This window comes from Pseudophryne corroboree, chromosome 6, assembly GCF_028390025.1.
Source record: "Pseudophryne corroboree isolate aPseCor3 chromosome 6, aPseCor3.hap2, whole genome shotgun sequence".
Lineage (NCBI taxonomy): Eukaryota > Metazoa > Chordata > Amphibia > Anura > Myobatrachidae > Pseudophryne > Pseudophryne corroboree.
In genome coordinates this window covers 816,392,493-816,415,144 of record NC_086449.1, presented here as the reverse complement: position 1 = coordinate 816,415,144, position 22,652 = coordinate 816,392,493, and the positions used below count along the sequence as shown (strand labels likewise).

At 48.3% G+C, this 22,652-nt stretch overlaps 1 protein-coding gene across 1 annotated transcript; it reads right to left on the bottom strand.

Annotated features, from left to right (window-relative positions):
• Positions 1 to 18,426: 18,426 nt before the first annotated feature.
• On the bottom strand, positions 18,427 to 22,414 carry LOC134933716 (E3 ubiquitin/ISG15 ligase TRIM25-like). Its single transcript, XM_063929118.1, has one exon. The coding sequence runs from the start codon at positions 22,412 to 22,414 to the stop codon at positions 21,122 to 21,124; it is 1,293 nt and encodes a 430-aa protein (XP_063785188.1). The 3' UTR covers positions 18,427 to 21,121.
• Between the last annotated feature and the right edge of the window lie 238 nt (positions 22,415 to 22,652).

Below are 22,652 nucleotides of genomic sequence, written 5' to 3'. Positions count from 1 at the left end.
AGTGGATAATACTGGGGAAAGGGTGACGAGGAAAAAGTGGGTGATGCCAGGAGGAGGTGGCAGTGGGTAACAAGGAGAGGGGGACAGGGAGAGGCAGTGGGTACCTAATGTCTCTGTAGGAGGGAGTAGTGAGACATTTGTAGTGAGGTTTACAGAGGCATGAAGTGAAAGATTCACTGGGGAAACAAACATTATAGCACATAGTATGAGATGAAATTCACATTATAGCACATAGTATGAGATGAAATTCACATTATAGCACATGGTATGAGCTGAAATTCACATTATAGCACATGGTATGAGCCTAAATTCACATTATATCACATGGTATGAGCCGAAATTCACATTATAGCACATAGTATGAGCGGATATTCACATTATAGCACACGGTACGAGCCGAAATTCACATTATAGCACTCAGAATGAGCCGAAATTCACATTATAGCACGCTGAATGAGCCAAAATTCACATTATAGCACGCTGAATGAGCCAAAATTCACATTATAGCACGCTGAATGAGCCGAAATTCACATTATAGCACATGGTACGAGACGAAATTCACATTATAGCATGCTGAATGAGACGAAATTCACATTATAGCATGCTGAATGAGCCGAAATTCACATTATAGCACGCTGAATGAGCCGAAATTCACATTATAGCACACTGAATGAGCCAAATTCACATTATAGCACACTGAATGAGCCGAAATTCACATTATAGCACATGGTACGAGACGAAATTCACATTATAGCATGCTGAATGGGCCGAAATTCACATTATAGCATGCTGAATGAGCTGAAATTCACATTATAGCACACTGAATGAGCCAAATTCACATTATAGCACATTGAATGAGCTGAAATTGTGACAGCAGGGACAGCCGGAGTGACAGCAGGGACAGGGCGCGAGAGAGTGACGACAGGGAGTGAGAGCGACGACGGAGAGAGTGACGACAGGGAGAGAGTGACGACAGGGAGAGAGAGAGTGACGACAGGGAGAGAGAGAGTGACAGCAGGGAGAGAGAGAGTGACAGCAGGGAGAGAGAGTGACGACAGTGACAGCAGGGAGAGAGTGACGACAGTCAGAGCCGGCCCTAACCAATATGATGCCCTAGGCAAGATTTTGGCTGGTGCCCCCTAGCACCGCCGCTAGTTCTGCAGGAGATGCCTGGCATGAGTCAGCTGGCAGGTCTGCTAAGGTTGGGCGCCTTTTGTTTATGAAAATGCATCTTATTTGCAGTACTATGTGGCTAGGATGCACAAGCAGCTTCCGCTGATAAAAATTATATGCAGCATGCCTATATTCTGTGTGCGACCGCGGCTGTATCTGCATACGAAATACTACATGACAGTGATTTCCAGGAATACACTGCAACGTAGCATTTCGTATGCAGATACAGCTGCAGTCACACACAGAATATAGGCATGCCGCATATCATTTTAATCAGCAGAAGCTGCTGGTGCCCCTAAGCATACCAAATGCCCTAGGCATTTGCCTAGTTTGCCTATGCCTAAGGCCGGCTCTGACGACAGTGACAGCAGCGAGAGAGAGAGTGACGAAAGTGACAGGTACAGTAAGGACAGGGAGAGAGGGTGACAGCAGGGGAACATTACCTGACTGTGGTCGGCAACAAGTCTCAGCTTCAGCTATTTAAAAGGAGACCATCCACAATCTTCAATGGATTCCAAGATGTCCCGTTTTGCACTAAAATTCTTGAAATCGCAGCTCCTTTACACACCAATATCCACAGTTGGTAATTTATTCTGTAATTAAATCAAAAAGAAGGAGCGCTCCATAGTGCATATCAGTTTTAAAATTGTAATATATTATACCAATCTGACACACATATGGTAAGAACACATACCGCAAGCAGCGGTATAAGCCAACGTAAGTATAACACATGCAAGATAAAAAAACGGACTTCACAGCATATAGAAGGTGCTTCTTGGCTGGGTGAGGATCACCGTGCAGCCAAGAAGCACCTTCTATGCATGTGTTATACTTACGTTGGCACTCCTTCTTTTTTATTTGATTACAGAGTGTCTATAGCTATATATATATATATATATATATATATATATAAAACATATGACCAAGAATATAATAAATTAAAATATAAAAATTTTGCCTGCCTTACATTTGTGGTTATGCTGCTGGCAGGCAGTACTGTTCAATTGGAGACCGAGAGCTGGCTTCTCTCGGCCTCTCCTCCAAGGACGCAAACATAGCTACAGCCTCCAGGGCTCCACGCATCTCTCCTCCTTCTTCAGTGCAGCCTGCGGCGCGCCAATGACTGAGCCGCAGGCTTGCTGAGCCGGACAGCAATTGGACAGCTGAGCCGCTGCTCAGCTGCCCTGACTACCGCTCTTAGAGCACTCTTAGTCAGGGCAGTTGAGCGACGGCTCAGCTGTCCAATCGCTGTCCGGCTCAGTCATTGGCGTGTCGCAGGCTGCACTGAAGAAGGAGGAGGACGTCAGGGACAGGGCAGCGGGGCTGGGGAGCCGGGACACGTAAGCGCAGTGCCGCAGATCGGATTGAAGAGAGATCCGATCTGCGGCGGGGGGGCCCTTACCAGACCCTTCATCGCTGCGGGCGCCATCTGCTACCAGACCCTTCATCGCTGCGGGCGCCATCTGCTACCAGACCCTTCATCGCTGCGGGCGCCATCTGCTCCGCCGCTTCTTTTTAAAAGGGACCGCTGTGTTGTTGTTTTTTAAAGTGCCAGACATGACAGGGGGGGCAAGGGCCCGCGTGCCCCCCTCCCCCCCCCCTGGATCCGCCACTGTGTGGGTGTGTTATGGGGAGATAAGCAGTGACGTGTTCTACCTTCCTGATTCTGCCCTGTAGTTACCCGTTCACTTTTCACAGTCCAGCTGGTTACCATGTTGTGTTATTATGATGTACTGGAGATCACAACCGTCCTGGTGTCTCAGATCCTCAGGGAACCAGATGAGCAGTATATTCTCCTTGGGGGAGAACGTACAGCTCATAGTGGCCGACCTCCTTGGTGCATTGCACCGCACTGTTTATCAGTGGCTTCGAGAATCATTACAGCAGGTGGTCATAGCAGGCCAGAGCTGTCTTTACAGCAGTGTAGGTCCCTGGGCAAAGCAATGCACTCGGGCCACTACTCATACTCCAGCATTGGCGGGTGCTATCAGCAGAGGCTGTGATGTCCCGCGGGCGGTAGGGGGTGTTCTATCTTCCGCTCAGCATGCAGGACCTGGCGCAGTCATTTCTGCTAAATACTCCTTTACTGCATGGATGGGGGGGCGGGGTTTAGTGAGATGGAGAGGGAGAACACTACACTGTAGAATGGGGCATTGGGCAGAATGAGGTGGACCCGGTACGTGACTTCCAGGGCGGTAGGGGTGTTTAGTACACAGGGGAGGGGTGGATAGTGGAGTGGGCTTAATATTCATAATTTTCTGGTGGGAGGGCAACTTGCTTGACTGCAAATATCTCTGGTTCCTGGGGGTGGATTTATTAGCTTTCAAAGGGTTAAAAAAAACTAGAGAGTCCCACCTTTCAGGAGGTACTGGAGACACCTTTCAGGAGGTACTGGAGACACCTTTCAGGAAGTACTGGAGACACCTTTCAGGAGGTACTGGAGACACCTTTCAGGAGGTACTGGAGACACCTTTCAGGAGGTACTGGAGACACCTTTCAGGAAGTACTGGGGACACCTTTCAGGAGGTACTGGGGACACCTTTCAGGAAGTACTGGGGACACCTTTCAGGAAGTACTGGGGACACCTTTCAGGAAGTACTGGGGACACCTTTTTAGGAGGTACTGGGGACACCTTTCAGGAGATACTGGGGACTTGAGGATCAGAGATCAGGAGCCAGAGCAATCCACCAACGAACTTATAAAACTGCATACCAGGCGTGTGGAGCTGGAGCAGGGACCAGATGCTGGAAGGCTGATATCTCTGGTTCTGGGCATAGTAGGGACAAGCTACCACTTACCAAAGGTTCTCAAGGTACTCTGAAGAACCTCTATACAGGATAAAAGATATGAGTTTCCCTAATCACTATTATATTGCTTGTATGACCCTAGTACTTGAGCTACTGGATATTATAACTGTTATGGTGTGTACACACGGTGCAATATGCACTGAACTTTTCTTACGATTTTGACTATATAGTCAAAATCGTAAGTAAAGTTAGCGCATATTGCACAGTCTGTACACAGCTTGCGATGCCGATGCGAGGCCCCGCGGGTCGGCATCGCAAGCAAATATATACTGTGCAGCCAAGTCAATTTTGACTATCTCGCGTCAAAACTGTCCCTTAGCCAAAATCGGTATCGCAAGCACAGTCATCTTTGCTCGCGATATCGACCACAGTCTATGTCGCATAGTGAGAATCGGGCATTGGGGGTCATTCTGAGTTGATCGCTAGATAAAAATGTTCGCAGCGATTAAGTGAAAAAGCGGCACTTCTGCGCATGCGTATGCAGCGCAATGCGCACGCGCGCCGTACTTTCATAACAGCCAATGTAGTTTTACACAAGATCTAGCGAGGCTTTTCATTCGCAATGTCCGTCGCAGAGTGATTGACATGAAGTGGGCATTTCTGGGTGTCAACTGACCATTTTCAGAGAGTGTTCAGAAAAACGCAGGCGTGGCGTGTTTGTGATGTCAAATCCGGAACTGAACGGTCTGAAGTGATCGCAAGCACTGAGTTGGTCTGGAGCTACTCTGAAACTGCACAGTTTTTTTTTGTAGCCACTGGGGGTCATTCAGAGTTGTTCGCTCGTTGACGATTTTCGCTATGCTGCGATTTGCTGCTAAATGCGCATGCGCATGGTACGCAGCGCACATGCACTAAGTTATTTAACTAAAAACTTAGTAGATTTGCTGGTGTTCGTACGACGCTTTTCAATCGCACTGTTGTTTGGTAAATGATTGACAGGAAAGGGGCGTTTCTGGGCGGCAACTCAGTGTTTTCACGGCGTTGGCTAAAAAACGCAGGCGTGTCAGGAAAAAATGCGGGAGTGTCTGGAGAAACGGGGGAGTGGCTGGCCGAACGCAGGGCGTGTTTGTGACGTCAAACCAGGAACTAAACGGACTGAGCTGATCGCAATCTGTGAGTAGGTCTGGAGCTACTCAGAAACTGCAAAGAATTATTTAGTAGCAGTTCTGCTAATCTTTCGTTCGCTATTCTGCTAAGCTAAGATTCACTCCGAGGGCGGCGGCCTAGCGTGTGCAATGCTGCTAAAAGCAGCTAGCGAGCGAACAACTTGGAATGACCCCCATAGCCCGAATCCCACTGTGTGTATGGACCTTTAGACTCCGGATATAAGATCAGCAGTAATCGCACACAGCACAATCTGTGCAGTTACATTCTATTATCTATCTTGCTGGAGTAGTGGTAGACTCTGGGGTTACAGTACATTTATAATCAGGAATAGTATGGGTGCAGAAGGGTTACCAAGCAGTGGCGGTTCTTGCCACGGGCAAGCGGTACTTTTGCCCGGGGCGCCGCCTTCCGGAGGGCGCCGGCGCCATCCGGAGTGCGCCGCACCAGGGCAAGATCCGCCACTGTGCCCCCCGCAGTGCCCTGCTGTGCCCCCCCGCTTTGAAGGGAACCAGACGCGTAGCGTCTAGTTTCCCTTCATTGAGAGGACCTCAGTTGTGCGGTGCGCGATGACGTCATCGCGCACCGCACAGCAAAGGTCCTCTCCATGAAGGGAAACTAGACGCTACGGTCTAGTTTCCCTTCGTCTAGAGGACCTTTGCTGTGCGATGCGTGATGACGTCATCGCGCACCGCACAGCAAAGGTCCTCTCCATGAAGGGAAACTAGACGCTACGGTCTAGTTTCCCTTCGTGTAGAGGACCTTTGCTGTGCGATGCGTGATGACGTCATCGCGCACCGCACAGCATAGTGGCACAGACACTAGGGGTCATAATTGACCTCTAGTGTCTATGCTGTTCTATAGGAGAGACGTAATAACGTCTCTCCCATAGATCGAAGAGAAGAGAGAGGGGAGAAGAGCGGTGCCGCCGGCGGAGGGGGTCTGGATCAGGAACGGGGATGGTAAGTATTCTTTTTATTTATTTATTTATTTATTTATTTTCTTTCAGCGTCGTGACCACGCCCCCAATTGAAGCCACGCCCCCATATTTTGCCCGGGGCGCCACAACTCTTAGAACCAGCCCTGTTACCAAGTTTGCAGCGGTGGAACGTGTCACTCTTATAATAACCCAGAGTAGATAATACTTGTACTTTGTTCTTCAGCTGCTGTATAGCACAGTCTGTGACACTGTAATACCTGTACAGTACGGGGAACCTCAGATGGAAACACAGACTTCAGTGTTATAAACAGAACATCATTTATTGAATACAGTTACATACTATAAGGAGACTTGGTAAAACAAAGGATAGATGTAGAACCCTTCTCTGGAATGGGGAATATAACGTAGCGGAGAATATAGGTCAGTGACTGTTACTGGTCGCCGTGGTCGCGTCATTGCTGGTTACAGACATTTCCTGGGAAAGTTTATCTAACAGCTGCAGAACCAGAAATCATTTTACAGGGGGTAACAGGTGCCGCACTCACCAGCGTCACCCTCCCTGCGACACTACCGGCAAGGTGAGCTTATGTACATATTAATGTCTGCAATTTAATGGAAAGTGTCCCAAATCTATCAATACAGTCCCAATTAGCAGACCCCGAAAAGCAGGGGCGTATCCATTGCTTGGCGAGGATGGCACCAGGGGCTGGCTGGCAACTTTTAGCGGGTATGGGTCATAGGGTCAACATGCATTAGGTCGACCACTATTGGTTGATAGGGACTAGGTCGACACCTGAAATAGGCCGACGCAGTCATTAAGTCGACATGAACAAAGTCGACATGGAAAAAGGTTGACGTGAGTTTTTTTTAAACTTTTTTGGTATCGTTTTCATCGTAAAAGAGACGGGGATCCCTAATTAGTGCACCGTGCCCCCACGCATGGCTCGCTTCACTCGTCATTGCTGTGGGGGAGGTGCCTCACTCCGCTACCGCTGCGCTCGGCACAGGTTACCGTTCCCAGTTGTAGTTCATGTGGATCGTAAAGTAAAAAAAGAAAAGAAAAAACATTGAAAAATTGATGTCGACCTTTTTCCGTGTCGACCTAGGGACCATGTTGAACTAATGCATGTCAACCAATAGTGGTCGACCTAATGACCGTATCCCCTTTAAGCCTGGGGAGCAGACTCAAGCAAGTGTCCCAGCATTTCACAGGGAATGCAATGCAAAAATGGCCCTGGAACACTTTCGATTGCACTGGCCCAGGGGGCAGATGGCACCCTGCCCCCCTGCCCAGCCAGCCCCTGGATGGCACTCACCGGGGGTGCTGTCTGAGGGGGAGCGCCGCTGCCAACCGTGGCCAGTTCTGTCTCTCATCACAGCTCTGTGCTGCTCAGAAGCCTCAGAGCTGGCCGCCAGGAGGGGGCAGCAGCGAGCACTGTCTGTCAATGACTGTGTAGAGGCCATCTTGAGCCAAATGAAGGAGCATCCATGGTTGGGGGAGGGGCCCTTGCGGATGAAGGGGGGCACGCGCGGGTGGGGCACTCGCGGATGTGGGGAAGCAACCACGGGAGGGGGGTTGTGCGTGGCCAAAACTGTCAAAAGTCCTTTGCAGCATATAGTCAGTGATGACACAGTACAGGCTTTTTGGTGCTGCAGTATGACAGGCAGGGGAGCAGCTGTGTCCGGAAGCCTGTACTATAGTGTACAGTACATCATAGTAGAGACTCAGGAGCATTGGCGTAATGGGTGCAGGGGATACAACTACAATGTGGCCCAGCCGAAGGCCCAGCAACCAATCCCACTGTACCTTTTTTTTTAAAAGTTTTATTTAGTACTGACGCGCGCTCAGGGCCGTCTTTTCGTATGGGCTCAATTGGCTCTTGCCCAAAGGAGCCCAGGAGTATAAGGGTCCTATGCTGACAGCTGAGGGTCCCCTCTTTCCAGGGGTACCAGATTTTTGAAAATCGGCCCTGGGGAACCGGAGATATCTGACTTGAAAGCAGTGGTCCCCATCCAAAACTGTTAATTGCTCTTCCCAGCCAGATATCTCGGGTTCTGTCTGACTTAGAGTTTTTCTGAGGGTTTAATCCAAAAGCTGGGACTCTCCCCTTTTGGTGGTCACTGGCAGCTTGTCTCTACTTAGCCCAGAACCAGAGATATCAGCCTTCCAGCAGCTGGTCCCTGCTCCAGCTCCACACGCCTAATATGCAGTTTTATATTTTCGTTGGTGAATTGCTCTGGCTCCTGAACTCTGACCCCCAAGTCCCCAGAACCTCCTGAAAGGTGGGACTCTAGTATTTTATCCCATTCAAATCTAAGAAATATATTTTCAGGAACTTGACATATCTGGAGTCAAGCAAGCTGCCCTCCCATCTGAAAATTATAACTATTAAGCCCACTCCACTATCCACCCCTCCCCTACGTATTAAACACCCTCTACCACCCCAGAAGTCATGTACCTGGGCTTCTTCATTCAGCCCAATGCCCCCTTCTACAGTTTAGCCCTATCTGTGCAGGAGTAATTAGCAGAAATGACAGCTCCAGGTCCTACATGCTGAGCGGAAGATAGATCACCCCCTACCGCCCGCAGGATCAAAGCTGCCACTGATAGCAACTCCCACCCCTACCACTGGAGGATGGGTAGGGGCCCAGTGCATTGCTGTGCCCAGGGGCCTACACTGCTGTCAAGACGGCCCTGCGTGCACTGCTCAGGGCTCAACAGTTTACTTCCTGGGAGGGAGGGAGGGAGGGAGGGAGGCAGGCTGAGTGCAGGGTGTCGAGCAGCCAGCAATGTGTGACTTGCCACACAGTCCCACTGATGTCTTTCCATGCCCCCCACTCCCCCTGTCTGTCTATGCCCTGCCTGGCCCCCGTCCATTTATCCATCTACAGTATGCCCCTATATGGTGTTCTGTCTGTCTATGTCATCCCACGTCTGTCTGTGCATCTATGCCCCCCATCTGTCTATGCCCCCATATGGTGCTCGTTCTGTCTATGCCCCCCCCCACGTCCATCTGTCCATTTATGTCTCCATATGGTGCTCTGTCCGGCTATCCCCCACCCGTCCGTCTGTCAGTCAATGCCCCATATGGTGCTCTCTCTGTCCGTCTATGCCCCCTGTCTGTCTGTCCATCTAACCATCTACGCCCCAATATGGAGCTCTGTCTGTCTGCCCCCCCTGTCCATATATCTATCTATGCCCCCATATGGCGCTCTGTCTATCCCCCCCATCCATATATCCATCTATGCCCCTGTCACAACTGAGGGTTGGAGACCCTGACTGGGAGCCTCAGCTGTAGGGGCTGACGGGTACTTGAACTTAGGAGGAGCCATGTGACTCCTGGACATGCGTAAAGACAGTAGCAAGGATGCCCGAAGGAGTGACCGCGACAACTGGAAATATCTTTCAGTGATTTTATTAAATGAAAAGTCAGAAAACGTGAAAAAACAATAGAAAGTCACAAGTGGAAATTTAGGTGTGCAGCTGGTTAATACCAGTAACCTGGAATATAGAGAAAAGTTCTGTAAACTGTAAATGAAGCTAGGGTTCGCTGGAAAACTGTAAATGAAGCTAGGGTTCACAGAAAAACTGTAGTTGTTGAAGAGTGGCTGCTGGAAAGCCGGAATACAGACACAGGTGAGTAAGGTGATGTTGTAGAGGGTTAATCACAGAGGTGTCGTGTTACACCACAGAGTGTAACACAGAGGAGTCAGGCTTGAATGCAGGAGAGTTCACTGGAGAATCTGTAGAAGACTGCACACAGAAACCACTGGAGACAAATGAAGCACTGCAGAGAAAGTCCATGGAAGAACTGCTCACTGGAAACACTGAAGACCATTGAAGCACTGACATCCTTCAATGCTGGGACAGGCTATTTAAACCCACAGGTTAGCAGGGATTGGTGGGCAATTAACCAGAGACCAGAGTGCAGCTGCTGTGTAATCAGGCTGAGAGCAGAGTGCAGCTGATTGGCTGAAAAGTAACATGTGATGAAAACAAACATGGCTGCGCCCATGTTTGAACTTGGAGGGAAAGACTGTTTGTAACTTGCATGTGAGTTTTAACCATGAAGCTGCCAGAATCATAGTAAAGAGATTTGAGACAATGAGATGCAGCATGCTGCACACAGACAGTGCAGATGGAATCCAGGCTTGGGACACTGGGACAGTCTCAGGAGGCATTTGGAAGGTAAATACTAATAAGGAATTACCTGGATCGTGACAGTACCCTCCCCTTTAGGAGTGGCCCCAGGACACTTCTTAGGCTTGAGGAAAATCTGGCGTGGAAAGCCTGAAGCAACTGGATTGCTAGAAGTCCTCCCAATCTTCTTCATCTGAAAGGACTGAGGAATAACCTGTAGAAGGTTCCTTCCTTGGATTAGAGGTACGAGAAAATCGTGCTTTTGAAGCTAGCACTCCACTAAGTCTTAAATTAAATCTTGTTTTAGAACGAGGACTTTTCATACAGAGACCTGTAGAGCTTTTTGGTAATTCTGGAACCTCTTCATGCGTGAAAGCATAACAGGAAAGAGCAGGACCTCCCATAATGTAGCTTGAGTCATCAACAAATTCACCTTCGGAACCTGAATTGAATCCTGATGAACTTGAACTGGCTGGAACCAGAGGAGTCTTTGGACTGACGGATAGGACTTGATTAGATTCGAAGGTGCTGGAATCGGCTGGAACTGAAGGAGGCTTACTGGAATCGGCTGGAACCGAAGGAGTCAGAATCCGGTTGGAACCGGAATGAGTGGTATCCAAGTGTTCAGTTAGACCATCCTGGACCAGGTCCATGCTGGATGCCAACAGGGTGGTGCTCTCTGAAAACGGCAAACAGGAGTTCATAACTGCATCTGTAGCACAAAAATTTCCATCTGGGAACTCGGCTCTGGATACTTCCCTTGGGGCTGAAATTTCGGTGACCCCTCCTGGGGTTGACGAATCAGACACCTCTCTCAGGGTTGTTTTCTCCAGCACCCCTCCTGGGGTAGACAGATCAGAAACTCCTTTTTGAGACGACTCATATGCCCCTAGTAGAGCTTGAACATTGGATACCTTTCCTGGAGCTGTAGAAACAGACGCCCCGTCTTGGGTTGCAGAATTAGATTTTCCTTTGGTGAAGAAAGTCTCATTAAATCTCTTTTGTTTCCCGGAATTGGAAATGGGGCTCCTGGACACAGGACCCCAATTGTAGAATTGGGTTTTTCTTTGATCAACTTTTATATTTTTCTTGACCGGCTCAGAAGGAGCTGAAGATTCCACATAGGAAGGTTTGTAACTATGAATGCTGTGATGTGGAGATCTATCCCACTTCCTCGGCTTACGGAGAGAACAGTCTTTAATAAAGTGATCAGAACCCCCACAGTAGAAGCAGAGTTGAAACTGCATGCGACGCTTGCGTTCCTCTTCAGAAAGTCTAGACCGTGGCTTACTCCGGAACTTATCTTTACTTGGAGCAAGGGGAAACGACTTGGACATAGAGAGATTGGCAGCTGTTGCATCTGTGTTCTCAGCAGACTGTGGGAAGGCTTTCATGGAGATGGGAGCAGAGATAATAGGAGTATCACAGAGACACTTTGAAATAACTGGAACGATGCTAGAGAGAAGGTCTTGTAACTGAACCAACAGTTGACTGAGAGTCAGGACACTGGATGCCCCTGAACCATTAAGGGTTACTTGGATTCCATCCAGCCAGGTGGAAAGGCCCTGGAGACAGCGAAAAACTTGACCCTGTGCAGCCTCCAGAAGTTCTAAGCGTGCTGCAAGTCGTTGCATCGGGTTAAACGCTTGGGCCTGGTCTCCGGCCAGATCCATTAGGTCAGTGCTTACTGTCACAACTGAGGGCTGGAGACCCTGACTGGGAGCCTCAGCTGTAGGGGCTGACGGGTACTTGAACTTAGGAGGAGCCATGTGACTCCTGGACATGCGTAAAGACAGTAGCAAGGATGCCCGAAGGCGTGACCACGACAACTGGAAATATCTTTCAGTGATTTTATTAAATGAAAAGTCAGAAAACGTGAAAAAACAATAGAAAGTCACAAGTGGAAATTTAGGTGTGCAGCTGGTTAATACCAGTAACCTGGAATGTAGAGAAAAGTTCTGTAAACTGTAAATGAAGCTAGGGTTCGCTGGAAAACTGTAAATAAAGCTAGGGTTCACAGAAAAACTGTAGTTGTTGAAGAGTGGCTGCTGGAAAGCCGGAATACAGACACAGGTGAGTAAGGTGATGTTGTAGAGGGTTAATCACAGAGGTGTCGTGTTACACCACAGAGTGTAAGACAGAGGAGTCAGGCTTGAATGCAGGAGAGTTCACTGGAGAATCTGTAGAAGACTGCACACAGAAACCACTGGAGACAAATGAAGCACTGCAGAGAAAGTCCATGGAAGAACTGCTCACTGGAAACACTGAAGACCATTGAAGCACTGACATCCTTCAATGCTGGGACAGGCTATTTAAACCCACAGGTTAGCAGGGATTGGTGGGCAATTAACCAGAGACCAGAGTACAGCTGCTGTGTAATCAGGCTGAGAGCAGAGTGCAGCTGATTGGCTGAAAAGTAACATGTGATGAAAACAAACATGGCTGCACCCATGTTTGAACTTGGAGGGAAAGACTGTTTGTAACTTGCATGTGAGTTTTAACCATGAAGCTGCCAGAATCATAGTAAAGAGATTTGAGACAATGAGATGCAGCATGCTGCACACAGACAGTGCAGATGGAATCTAGGCTTGGGACACTGGGACAGTCTCAGGAGGCATTTGGAAGGTAAATACTAATAAGGAATTACCTGGATCGGGACAGCCCCCATATGGCTCTCTCTCTGTCTGTCCATGCCCCGTCCATCCATCTGTCCATTTATGCCCCCCCGTCCTGTGCTGTAGTCAGGTAGTGTCTCTGCTGCTCGCTCCTCCTCTCCCCCCCCCCCCCCACATCTCTCCCTAACACTCTCTCTCTCTTGCTCCTTTCTCCCTGACTGTCTCTTTCCCTCATTCTCTCTCTCCCTGACACGGTCTCTCTCTCTCTGACAATGTCTCTCTTTCTCTCCCCTCCCCCCTCTCTCCCTGGCACTACTCTCTCTTGTTCTGTCTCCCTCTCCCTCCCTCCCTTTCTCTCCTGGAAACTCACTCACTCTCTCTTACTCCCCTCTTTCTCTCTCCCTGAGTCTTTCTCCCTGAAACTCTCTCTTTCTCTGTCTCTCTCCCTCTGCCCCTTTCCTTGGCCCTCTCTATCACATTCTGTGTCTCTCTCTCTCCCTGAAAGTCACTAACTTTCTCTTGCTCCCCTCTTTCTCTCTCCCTGACTCTCTCTCTCTCTTTCTCTCTCTCTGACATTGTCTCTCTCCCTCTCCCCTCTGCCTCTTTCCCTGGCCCTCTCTCACTCTCTCTCTTTCTCTCTCTCTCTGACACTGTCTCTCTCCCTCTCCCCTCTGCCTCTTTCCCTGGCCCTCTCTCTCTCATTCTCTCTCTCTCTCCCCCCCCTCTCTCTCTCTCTCTCTCTCTCTCTCCCTGTCTCTCCCTGAAACTCACTAACTCTCTCTTGCTCCCCTCTTTCTCTCTCCCTCCCTCCCTTCCTATATTACAGTGGTTCCCAAACTGTGTGCCTAGGCTCCCTGGGGTGCCTCAGAACACTTGCAGTGGGGCCTTGGATTGATGGTCCAGGAACAATCAAGATTATTTCTGGTCAATGTAATAGGCAAAACCAGTGCTGGTGGCTTCCAATCATACAATATGAGAATAAACAGAAGCAAATCTTGTCCCTCACCACATAATGGAACCTAAAAATGACATATAAACACAATTTTTTATTTAATATTTATTTAAAGGTTACTCGCTAAGAAATGTTTGGCCTAGGGGTGCCGTGAATAAAATTCTGATACTCTAGGATGCCATGATTCCAAAAGTTTGGGAACCACTGCTATATTATATCCAGGAGCATATCTACTCCTTGGCCAGGATGCACTTACCAGCGGCACCAGCAGAGGAGTGACGCCACCCGGGGATGCCACCCACGGGCAGTAGGTAAAATTACATAGTAGAGGCAGGTGGTAGGCTGCTGCAGCTACCGGCCACAGGGAGGTAAAACAGGATGATAATTCTTATGTCTGGAGGAGATGACATTCCAATGGGAGCTGGAGCGCGCACACTGTGTGGCATAATGTGTATAAGGGGCACACACTGCGTGGCATGTGTATAATGGGCACTACTGTGTAGAGTAATGATAATAAGGGGCTCTAGCATGTGGCATAACATGTATAAGGGACACTACTGTGTGGCATAATGTGTATAAGGGGCACTACTGTGTGGCATAATGTGTATAAGGGGCACACACTGCGTGGCATGTGTATAATGGGCACTACTGTGTAGAGTAATGATAATAAGGGGCTCTAGCATGTGGCATAACATGTATAAGGGATACTACTGTGTGGCATAATGTGTATAAGGGGCACTACTGTGTGGCATAATGTGTATAAGGGGCACTACTGTGTAGAGTAATGATAATAAGGGGCTCTAGCATGTGGCATAACATGTATAAGGGATACTACTGTGTGGCATAATGTGTATAATGGGCACTACTGTGTAGAGTAATGATAATAAGGGGCTCTAGCATGTGGCATAACATGTATAAGGGATACTACTGTGTGGCATAATGTGTATAAGGGGCACTACTGTGTGGCATAATGTGTATAAGGGGCACTACTGTGTACAGTAATGATAATAAGGGGCTCTAGCATGTGGCATAACATGTATAAGGGATACTACTGGGTGGCGTAACGTGAATAACGGACACTACTGTGTTGTGTAATGTGAGTGAGTCAGAGGAACTACTGTGTGTCGAAATTTGAATTGGGGGTTACTATTGTGTGGCCACATGCCTTTTTTGGCCTTCCGCATTTTAAAGAGAGAAGGCCGCCATCTTGCTTCTGGTCACATGATCAGTGGGACCAATCAGGAGGTAGGCTCCAGGTATTCCAGGTTGGCCAATCCCAGGAAAGGGCAGGGTATTTCTGAGCTCAGTCTGGTGCAGACGCCAGTGCAACGTCTGCCGTAGCTAGACTGCATGCTAGTGCTCTGTGCTCCCAGATTCCTGTGTCCTGCTCATAGATCCTGGTTCTCCATCCTTAACTTACAGCTCCACTTCAGGCGCCCTACCGTGTGCAAACGCATCTCCAACCCTGCGGGTTTGGCCGTGCAATCCAACTGCTGTTACCAACCAGCGGCTACCTAGTTCAATTGTCTCAGCCGTTCAAAACCCGAAAACAGCCACGGATCATGGTACTCCGGCTTCTACACCTACTCCTCCCTTATAGACACCGTGTAGGTCTCAAGTGCTACTTCCATGTTCTTCTATGGTGAATTGCTCATTCTTAAGTACTGTTCTCTATGGGGGTCATTCCGAGTTGATCGCTAGCTGCCGTTGTTCGCAGCTCAGCGATCAGGCTATAATTCAGCGCTTCGGCGCATGTGTATGCACCGCAATGCGCAGGCGCATCGTACGGGTACAATGAGCATCGTGGTTTTGCACAGAGTCTAACGAACATTCCAGTCGCACGGCCGAACGCAGGAAGATTGACATGAAGTGGGCGTTTCTGGGTATCAACTGACCGTTTTCAGGGAGTGCTTAGAAAAACGCAGGCGTGGCAGAAAAAACGCAGGCGTGGCTAGGCGTTCGCTGGTTGGGTGTATGACGTCAAAAGCCATCTCTCCGTCGTCAGAATCAACACACACAAAGAGTAACTACAGGGCTGGTCTTGTTTTGCACAAAATGATTTTGCAGGCGCTCTGCTGTACAGACGTTCGCACTTCTGCAAAGCGAAAATACACTCCCCGGTGGGAGGCGGCTATGCATTTGCACGGCTGCTAAAAGTAGTTAGCGAGCGATCAACTCGGAATGAGGGCCTATATGCGAAGGAACTTCATTGAGCCAGCCCGCCTCTCAACCTGACACCAGTTCGGAATCACCAGACTCAGCTAGTACAGCTGTGACACGTAGGCAATTTTTCTCAAAGAATTAGGGAAAGGAAAAAACGGGGTGTTAGTATAGGGTAAGAATGCTAATTGGCTCACACAGCTTAAATTTACATGTGAATGTGAATTTAAAGTACATTTTGAGATGTGTAATGATCTATTTCTGGGGAGATGGTTTGTCCAAAGATAAGTAAAATATTAATTTGTATGATCTTAATATGAACAAAAAAATATATAGAACTTTTCAGTTCAAATGAGGATTAACAGTACTTCTACTAGGGTGGTTTTCAGTATGCCGCCTGGGATCCCGGTCGATGGCCACTCATACTACACCCCTTCTACCATTGTCCACATAAACAGTAACATCAATGAAACCACGGCTAATATTACTTGTAGGGAAATATTGAATTTTTTTTTATCGCAAATTCATTTAAAAAAAAAAGAATATACATTAACACCACTTGATACGAAATAAAAGGAAACAAACACCAGTCCTGAAGTCTACAAGGTAATAGAGTCCGGCCCGGGCTTGAGGCGGTGGTTTTATCACTTTGGATTCCTTTGATGTGAGGATGACTGAGAATTGGGAGGGGTGACTATCTTATTTATGACCCTTCAATGGCTTTCATTTCTATGGGAGTAATCATTGTGGAAGATTAGGAGGATACAATGAAATCGCCATCTATATTAAATTTGACATTTTCTTTTAGCGCTTTTGTTATATTCGCTACAGTAGATCCCTTCTCTTCCGCATGGTAGCCGTGTCAGGTGGATAGCGCCTGACGTGTAGAAGATTTGCTTAAACTAATCACAGGTAAGAATTCTTCTTTCATTTTAAAGTAGAAGTGTAACTGCATGATGACCTCTCTTGGGGACCGGATGGTTTCAGACGTAAGGCACCCGCTGTACAAAGGTACAGTCAAGCAAGCAGCACAGGCTCCTTTCCTGCCTCGGCCACGTCTCTGCCTCTCTCTCCCTCCTCCTCCCACATGTCTGCCTCTCCCGGGCCGCCTCCTGCGTCTTTTCCTATTCTCTCTCCCCGTGCCTCTCTCTCTCCATGCCCCCTCTCTACCTCCATACCTCTTTCCCCATATTCCATCTCTCCACATGCCCCCCCCCTCTGTCTCCAATGCTCACTCTCTCTCCCCGTGCTTCTCTGTCCATGCTCCCCTCTCATTGCCTCTCTCTCCCCCGCTCTTTCCCCATGTTCCCCTCTCTCTCCATGCCTTTTCCCCATGCCTCTCTCTCCGCATGCCCCCTCTCTCCATGCCACACTGTCTCCCTCCATGCCCCTCTCTCAATGCCTCTCTTTCTCCATGCCCCCTATCTCACCCCATGCCTCCTCTCTGTCTCCCAATGTCCCCCTCTCTCTCCCCATGCCCCCTCTCTTCCTCTCACTCCCCATGTCCCCCTCTCTCTCTTCATGCCCCCCTATCTCTCCTCATTTCCCTCTCTCCCCATGCTTCTCTCTCTCTCTCTCTCTATGCCCCATCTCACTGTATGCCTCTCTCCATTAAATCCCCTCTCTCCATGCACCCCTCTCTCTGTCTCCCAATGCCCCCCTCTCTCTCCCCATTCCCCCTCTCTTTCTCTCACTCCCCATGTCCCCCTCTCTCTCTTCATGCCCCCCTATCTCTCCTCATTTCCCTCTCTCCCCATGCTTCTCTCTCTCTCTATGCCCCATCTCACTGTATGCCTCTCTCCATTAAATCCCCTCTCTCCATGCACCCCTCTCTCTGTCTCCCAATGCCCCCCTCTCTCTCCCCTATCTGCTTCTCTCTCTCCGTGCCTCTCTCCCACTGTTCCTCTTCATATCATTGAAGGTTAACATCTTTGAGACATTGCAAACGGAGCCTTTCTAATATTCTGGCAGTGCCCCACCTCCTAAGATGACATGGACACCTGCAGGGCCACTCAGGCAAGCCTGGACAATGTGTACCTGCCCCACCGCACTCTCACTGATGCGGTATTCAGTATGTAGGGGGGTGTAGTATGGTATGCCAGCGGCCGGGCACCCGGTGGCCAGCATACCGACAGCTGGGCGAGCGCAAATGAGCCCCTTGCAGGCTCGCTATGCGCGCCACTCTATTTGCTTCTATCCCAAGAGGGAGAAAAGGTGTCGGTATGCCGACGCCACTATACTGTGCGCCGGGATCCCAACAGCCACGCTCCCATTAGACTGGCTATGTGATAAATATGAGTTTCCAGTAGAACTGAAAAGGTTTTTTGGTTATAAAAGGTGAAGTAAACCACTCAAAACAATTATTCGAATTAGAATTATTTATTATGAAAAGGTTAAAAGATGTAAGTAAATGGTTATAAACAAGTGTATATATGAATATAAGTAACACACTGAATATTGTGAAATACAAGTGAAAACAGAATATAAACCAACTTTAAAACAATGCTTATATGTGCATATACAAATATTAATAAGTATAAGTAAAATAAGGCTTAAACAAACATATATATATATATATATATATATATATATATATGATATGGAAATATATATCTAGTTTTGTAAAATGAAGCAAACATAATATTAGAAAATAAAAAAGTTATTAATATAAGAAATGAACAATGGGGGTAATTCCGAGTTGATCGCTCGCTAGCAGTTTTTAGCAGCCGTGGAAACGCATTGTCGCCGCCCACTGGGGAGTGTATTTTCGCTTTGCAGAAGTGCGAACGCCTGTGCAGCCGAGCGCCTGCAAAATAATTTTGTGCAAAACAAGACCAGCCCTGTAGCTACTCTTCGTGTGCGTTGAATCTAACGACGGAGGGATGGCTTTTGTTGTCACACACCCGCCCAGTGTCCGATCCAGCCACGCCTGCATTTTTCAGACACGCCTGCATTTTTCTAAGCACTCCCGGAAAACGGTCAGTTGCCACCCAGAAACGCACACTTCATGTCAATCTTCCTGCGTTCGGCCGTGCGACTGGAATCTTCGTTAAACCCTGTGCAAACCCACGATGCTCATTGTACCCGTACGACGCGCCTGTGCATTGCAGTGCATACGCAGAAATGCCAATTTTTAGCCTGATCGCTGCGCTGCGAACGGCAGCTAGAGATCAACTTGGAATGACCCCCAATGCCCTAAGCACTTACTGGATTTGGAGCTACTGCATGAAATGTGTGGATAGCAACATTCAGCGATCTGTTGCTACAATTGTACATATCTTTGCTACTGCAACCAATAGGCACATAGAAATCTTTGGTGAGAAAGTGGGAAAATATGTGAGAATATAAACCAAAGGACAAATTCCCTAAATGCTGACACATACGGAAAAGTTATACAAGTATGGCTCCCTGGCAGCCATTTTGTTCCCCTATGTCAATATGCCCCATAGCATGTTATTTAAATGAATAAATTCCTTTACTTGAAATAAAATATGTATAAATGTATTGATGCACAATTATTGAAGAAGTGTGTTTGGGTGCCAATGACATATCTTAGATTCAGAGGTGACTGGTATTGCAGTGGCACATCCGGCACCAACACTATCTTCCTCAAATTCATCCAAAATAATTTATAAATAACCTAAATATTGAGTTGTCAAAAAAACATTATTATTATTTATATACTTATAATGACAGCTTGTCAGAGGCACATCAAGAGAGGAAGAGGCCATTTGCAGACCTCGTCCGAGCCCCCCACTCTCAAGCCAGCAGCAATGTAGACACTGGGCACTAGGGGGCCCTAGCGGTGTCCCAGAGTCTAGTGCGCATGTGCAGCTCTCCAGGAATACGGCACGGTGCCCATGTTCAATGTATTTTCCTACTGCACATGTGAGTAACATCGGGAAAATGTCAGCTGCACCATTTTTTTGGTTAGTTCTGCAGTGCTGCTGCCAACACAGGGCTCTGTAGGCTAAGTGTTGAAAAGAAATGGGTGCAGGGTGTGCACCCCACACGGGGCCGGCAACAGAAATCTTGGGGCCCGTTACAGTGATATCTCTGGGGCATCCTCAGAATATATATTTACAGGCCGGCGCAGGGCACGGGAATCATGGCCAGGGAAGTCACTGTGTGTGAGTGGTTCCGGTCACTCTGAGGCTGCGCCCACACTGCCTACAGCTCGCTGCCCAATTTGGACAAGACGACTCACATCCCTGCCGGGCACTAAGCTGTGCATCCTTGGGGCCCCTCTGATCCTTGGGGCCCGGTACAGGTGTCCCCTTTGACTCCCCTTGTCACCAGCCCTGACTGAACACACCGCACCCATAGTAAATACGCCAGTGCAGCTTTTAACACACCAACATGGAAACACATCCAGACCCAGCAGGCTCCCAAAAATCGGGTGGCACTCTCAGCCCCCCGGACAGCTCGGAAAGTGTCCATCATCTGCCGCCAGCCCTAGCACCCACCTTAAGCCTTAACAAAAGATAAAGTGGAGACGGATAAAGAGTGATAAAGTACCAGCCAATCAGCTCCTAACTGTCATGTCACAGGCTGTGTTTGGAAAATGACAGGAAGCTGATTGTCCGGTCATTTAGCACTCTTTATCCATTTCCACTGTATCTCTTGTTAAGACCTAATACATTTGGACCTTAATCCCATGTGTGACTGATCTCCTCTCCTGTCTATACTGGGATAACACATCCCCACCCTCCAGAACACTGACTTACTGACATCCACCTCCCAGTAATGTCGCCCTGAGGAGAATCCCCTGGTGCTTATTACCTGATCACACTGAAATCTCTCTGGTGTTATTGGGTGATTCTGATGTATATCTCTGGAGCGGGGTCAGTAGTGGGCGGATGATGCAGGAAAAGAGGGTGGATGTAGCTCTTGCACATGAGGGTGAGCACAAATGGATGTAGATCAGGGAATGAGGCTAATAAATGGACTGGGGTATCCAGTGATGCTGGTATAGTAATGGCCGCCAAGGAGTACATGGAGGAGAGCCGTAGACTTGAACTGGAACTAGCTGAAATAGAAACTAGAACTGGTAATGGCATGTAATAGGCAGATACTGGCTGAACAGGAGCAAGTAGCAGTTGAACCGGACTTAAACACTTGGACTGGACTGTAACTGGCAGAACAGGAACAGGACTCAGGCTGGAAATGACTTTGCACTTGGACCAAACTGGAACCGTCAGAACAGGAACAGAAGTCAGGCTGCTGGCATTACCTGAATGCAGGAGTGCTCCCAGCAGATGGAGGTGATAGGAAAGACTGGGGAGGGGGCAGCGGAGCAGATTGGGGTGCACTGCCATAGAAATAAGGAGCGAGAAAGCATTTCTCCTTATATGACATTTTGCGATAATCTGACCAGGTCCAAGGTAAGAACTCTGATGGCATGCCATATACAATTTTCCTGTCACCTGCTATGTGTATATTATTACCAGCTGTGGTTACAGGCAATACAGGGTTTGTAGCTTCCCGCACATAGATCCCTGTATTTATACCTGTTATTATATCAGATAATGTGTGTAATGTCCCTGAGATGAGACCCACATCCAGATCTCCTGCACCGCGGACCTGGTTATCATGTCTCTCTGTGTCCTCAGTATCACACAAGTCCCCTGTGTCTGGTTCCTGTAAGACAGTCACTGGGTCAGACATATTACACAGCTCCTCAATGTGACGCATCTTCCCGGACAGCTCGTCCTTCTTTATTTCCAGCTGCTGGATCAGATCAGAGACTGAGAGTGAAACGCGCTGTTCCTGCCTGGAGATCTCACTCAGGACTCTCTTCTCCAGGTCTTCCAGTTGTCTCCTGATGTCTCTGAACAGGGCAGTGACTGTCTCTGTTACACCAGCTGCTTTTCCCTGATCTTCTCTCCTACGCTCCTGCAGACTCTGGACTCTTTTCTCTGTCTCCGCTCTCTTTGTGGTCAGTTTCTGCAGAGCATCTCTCAGCTTTTCCTTCTTCTTCTCAGAGGCCTCATCCAGCATCTCCACTTTATGTCCCCAATGTTTCCCAGCCAAACTGCAGGATACACAGATACAGGCAGCGTCCTCAGTGCAGTAATATCTGAAGAGCTCCTTATGGACGGAGCATTTCCTGTTCCCCAGGGCAGTGGTGGAATCACATAAGACGTGTTCTGCTGACTTGCTGTGTACTCTCAGGTGATTATAACACAGAAAAGCCTCACACAGCAGACAGGATATAGCAGCAGGTACAGGAGAGTGAATACAGTAAGTGCAGAAGATCCCAGTCTCCTCCTGATCTGGCCGAGTAGACAGGAAACTCCCCACTATGTTACACAGAGTTATGTTCCTCTGCAGTACAGGACGCCTTCTGAACATTGCTCTGCATTCAGGACATTTATAAACTGCAGCCCCCTCCTGTGTATCGAGCACACGATCAATACAGACCCGGCAGAAGTTGTGGCCACATCTCAGGGTTACAGGATCTGTATAAATGCTCAGGCAGATGGAACAGTCCAGCTCCTGTCTCACATCAGCAGACGCCATCGCAGGCAGCAGAAGAAGGAAATGAAAATTAAGTCTGACACTCAGATACCAGTGAGGTCACATTCTGCACACAGAGGGAGGGGAAGCTCAGATTATAGCTACAGGTTGTTACACTAATTAACACAGCTAAGGCATAAAGAAATGGCATACACAAATACAGTTGTTATTGAAACCATGAAGTTAATTATTAGTTTTGCAGAGATTGCACAAAAATAGGATTTAAATTACCTACCGGTAA

Coding starts and splice junctions, on each gene's coding strand:
- LOC134933716 (XM_063929118.1), bottom strand. CDS start 22,414: ATGGCGTCTGCTGATGTGAGACAGGAGCTGGACTGTTCCATCTGCCTG.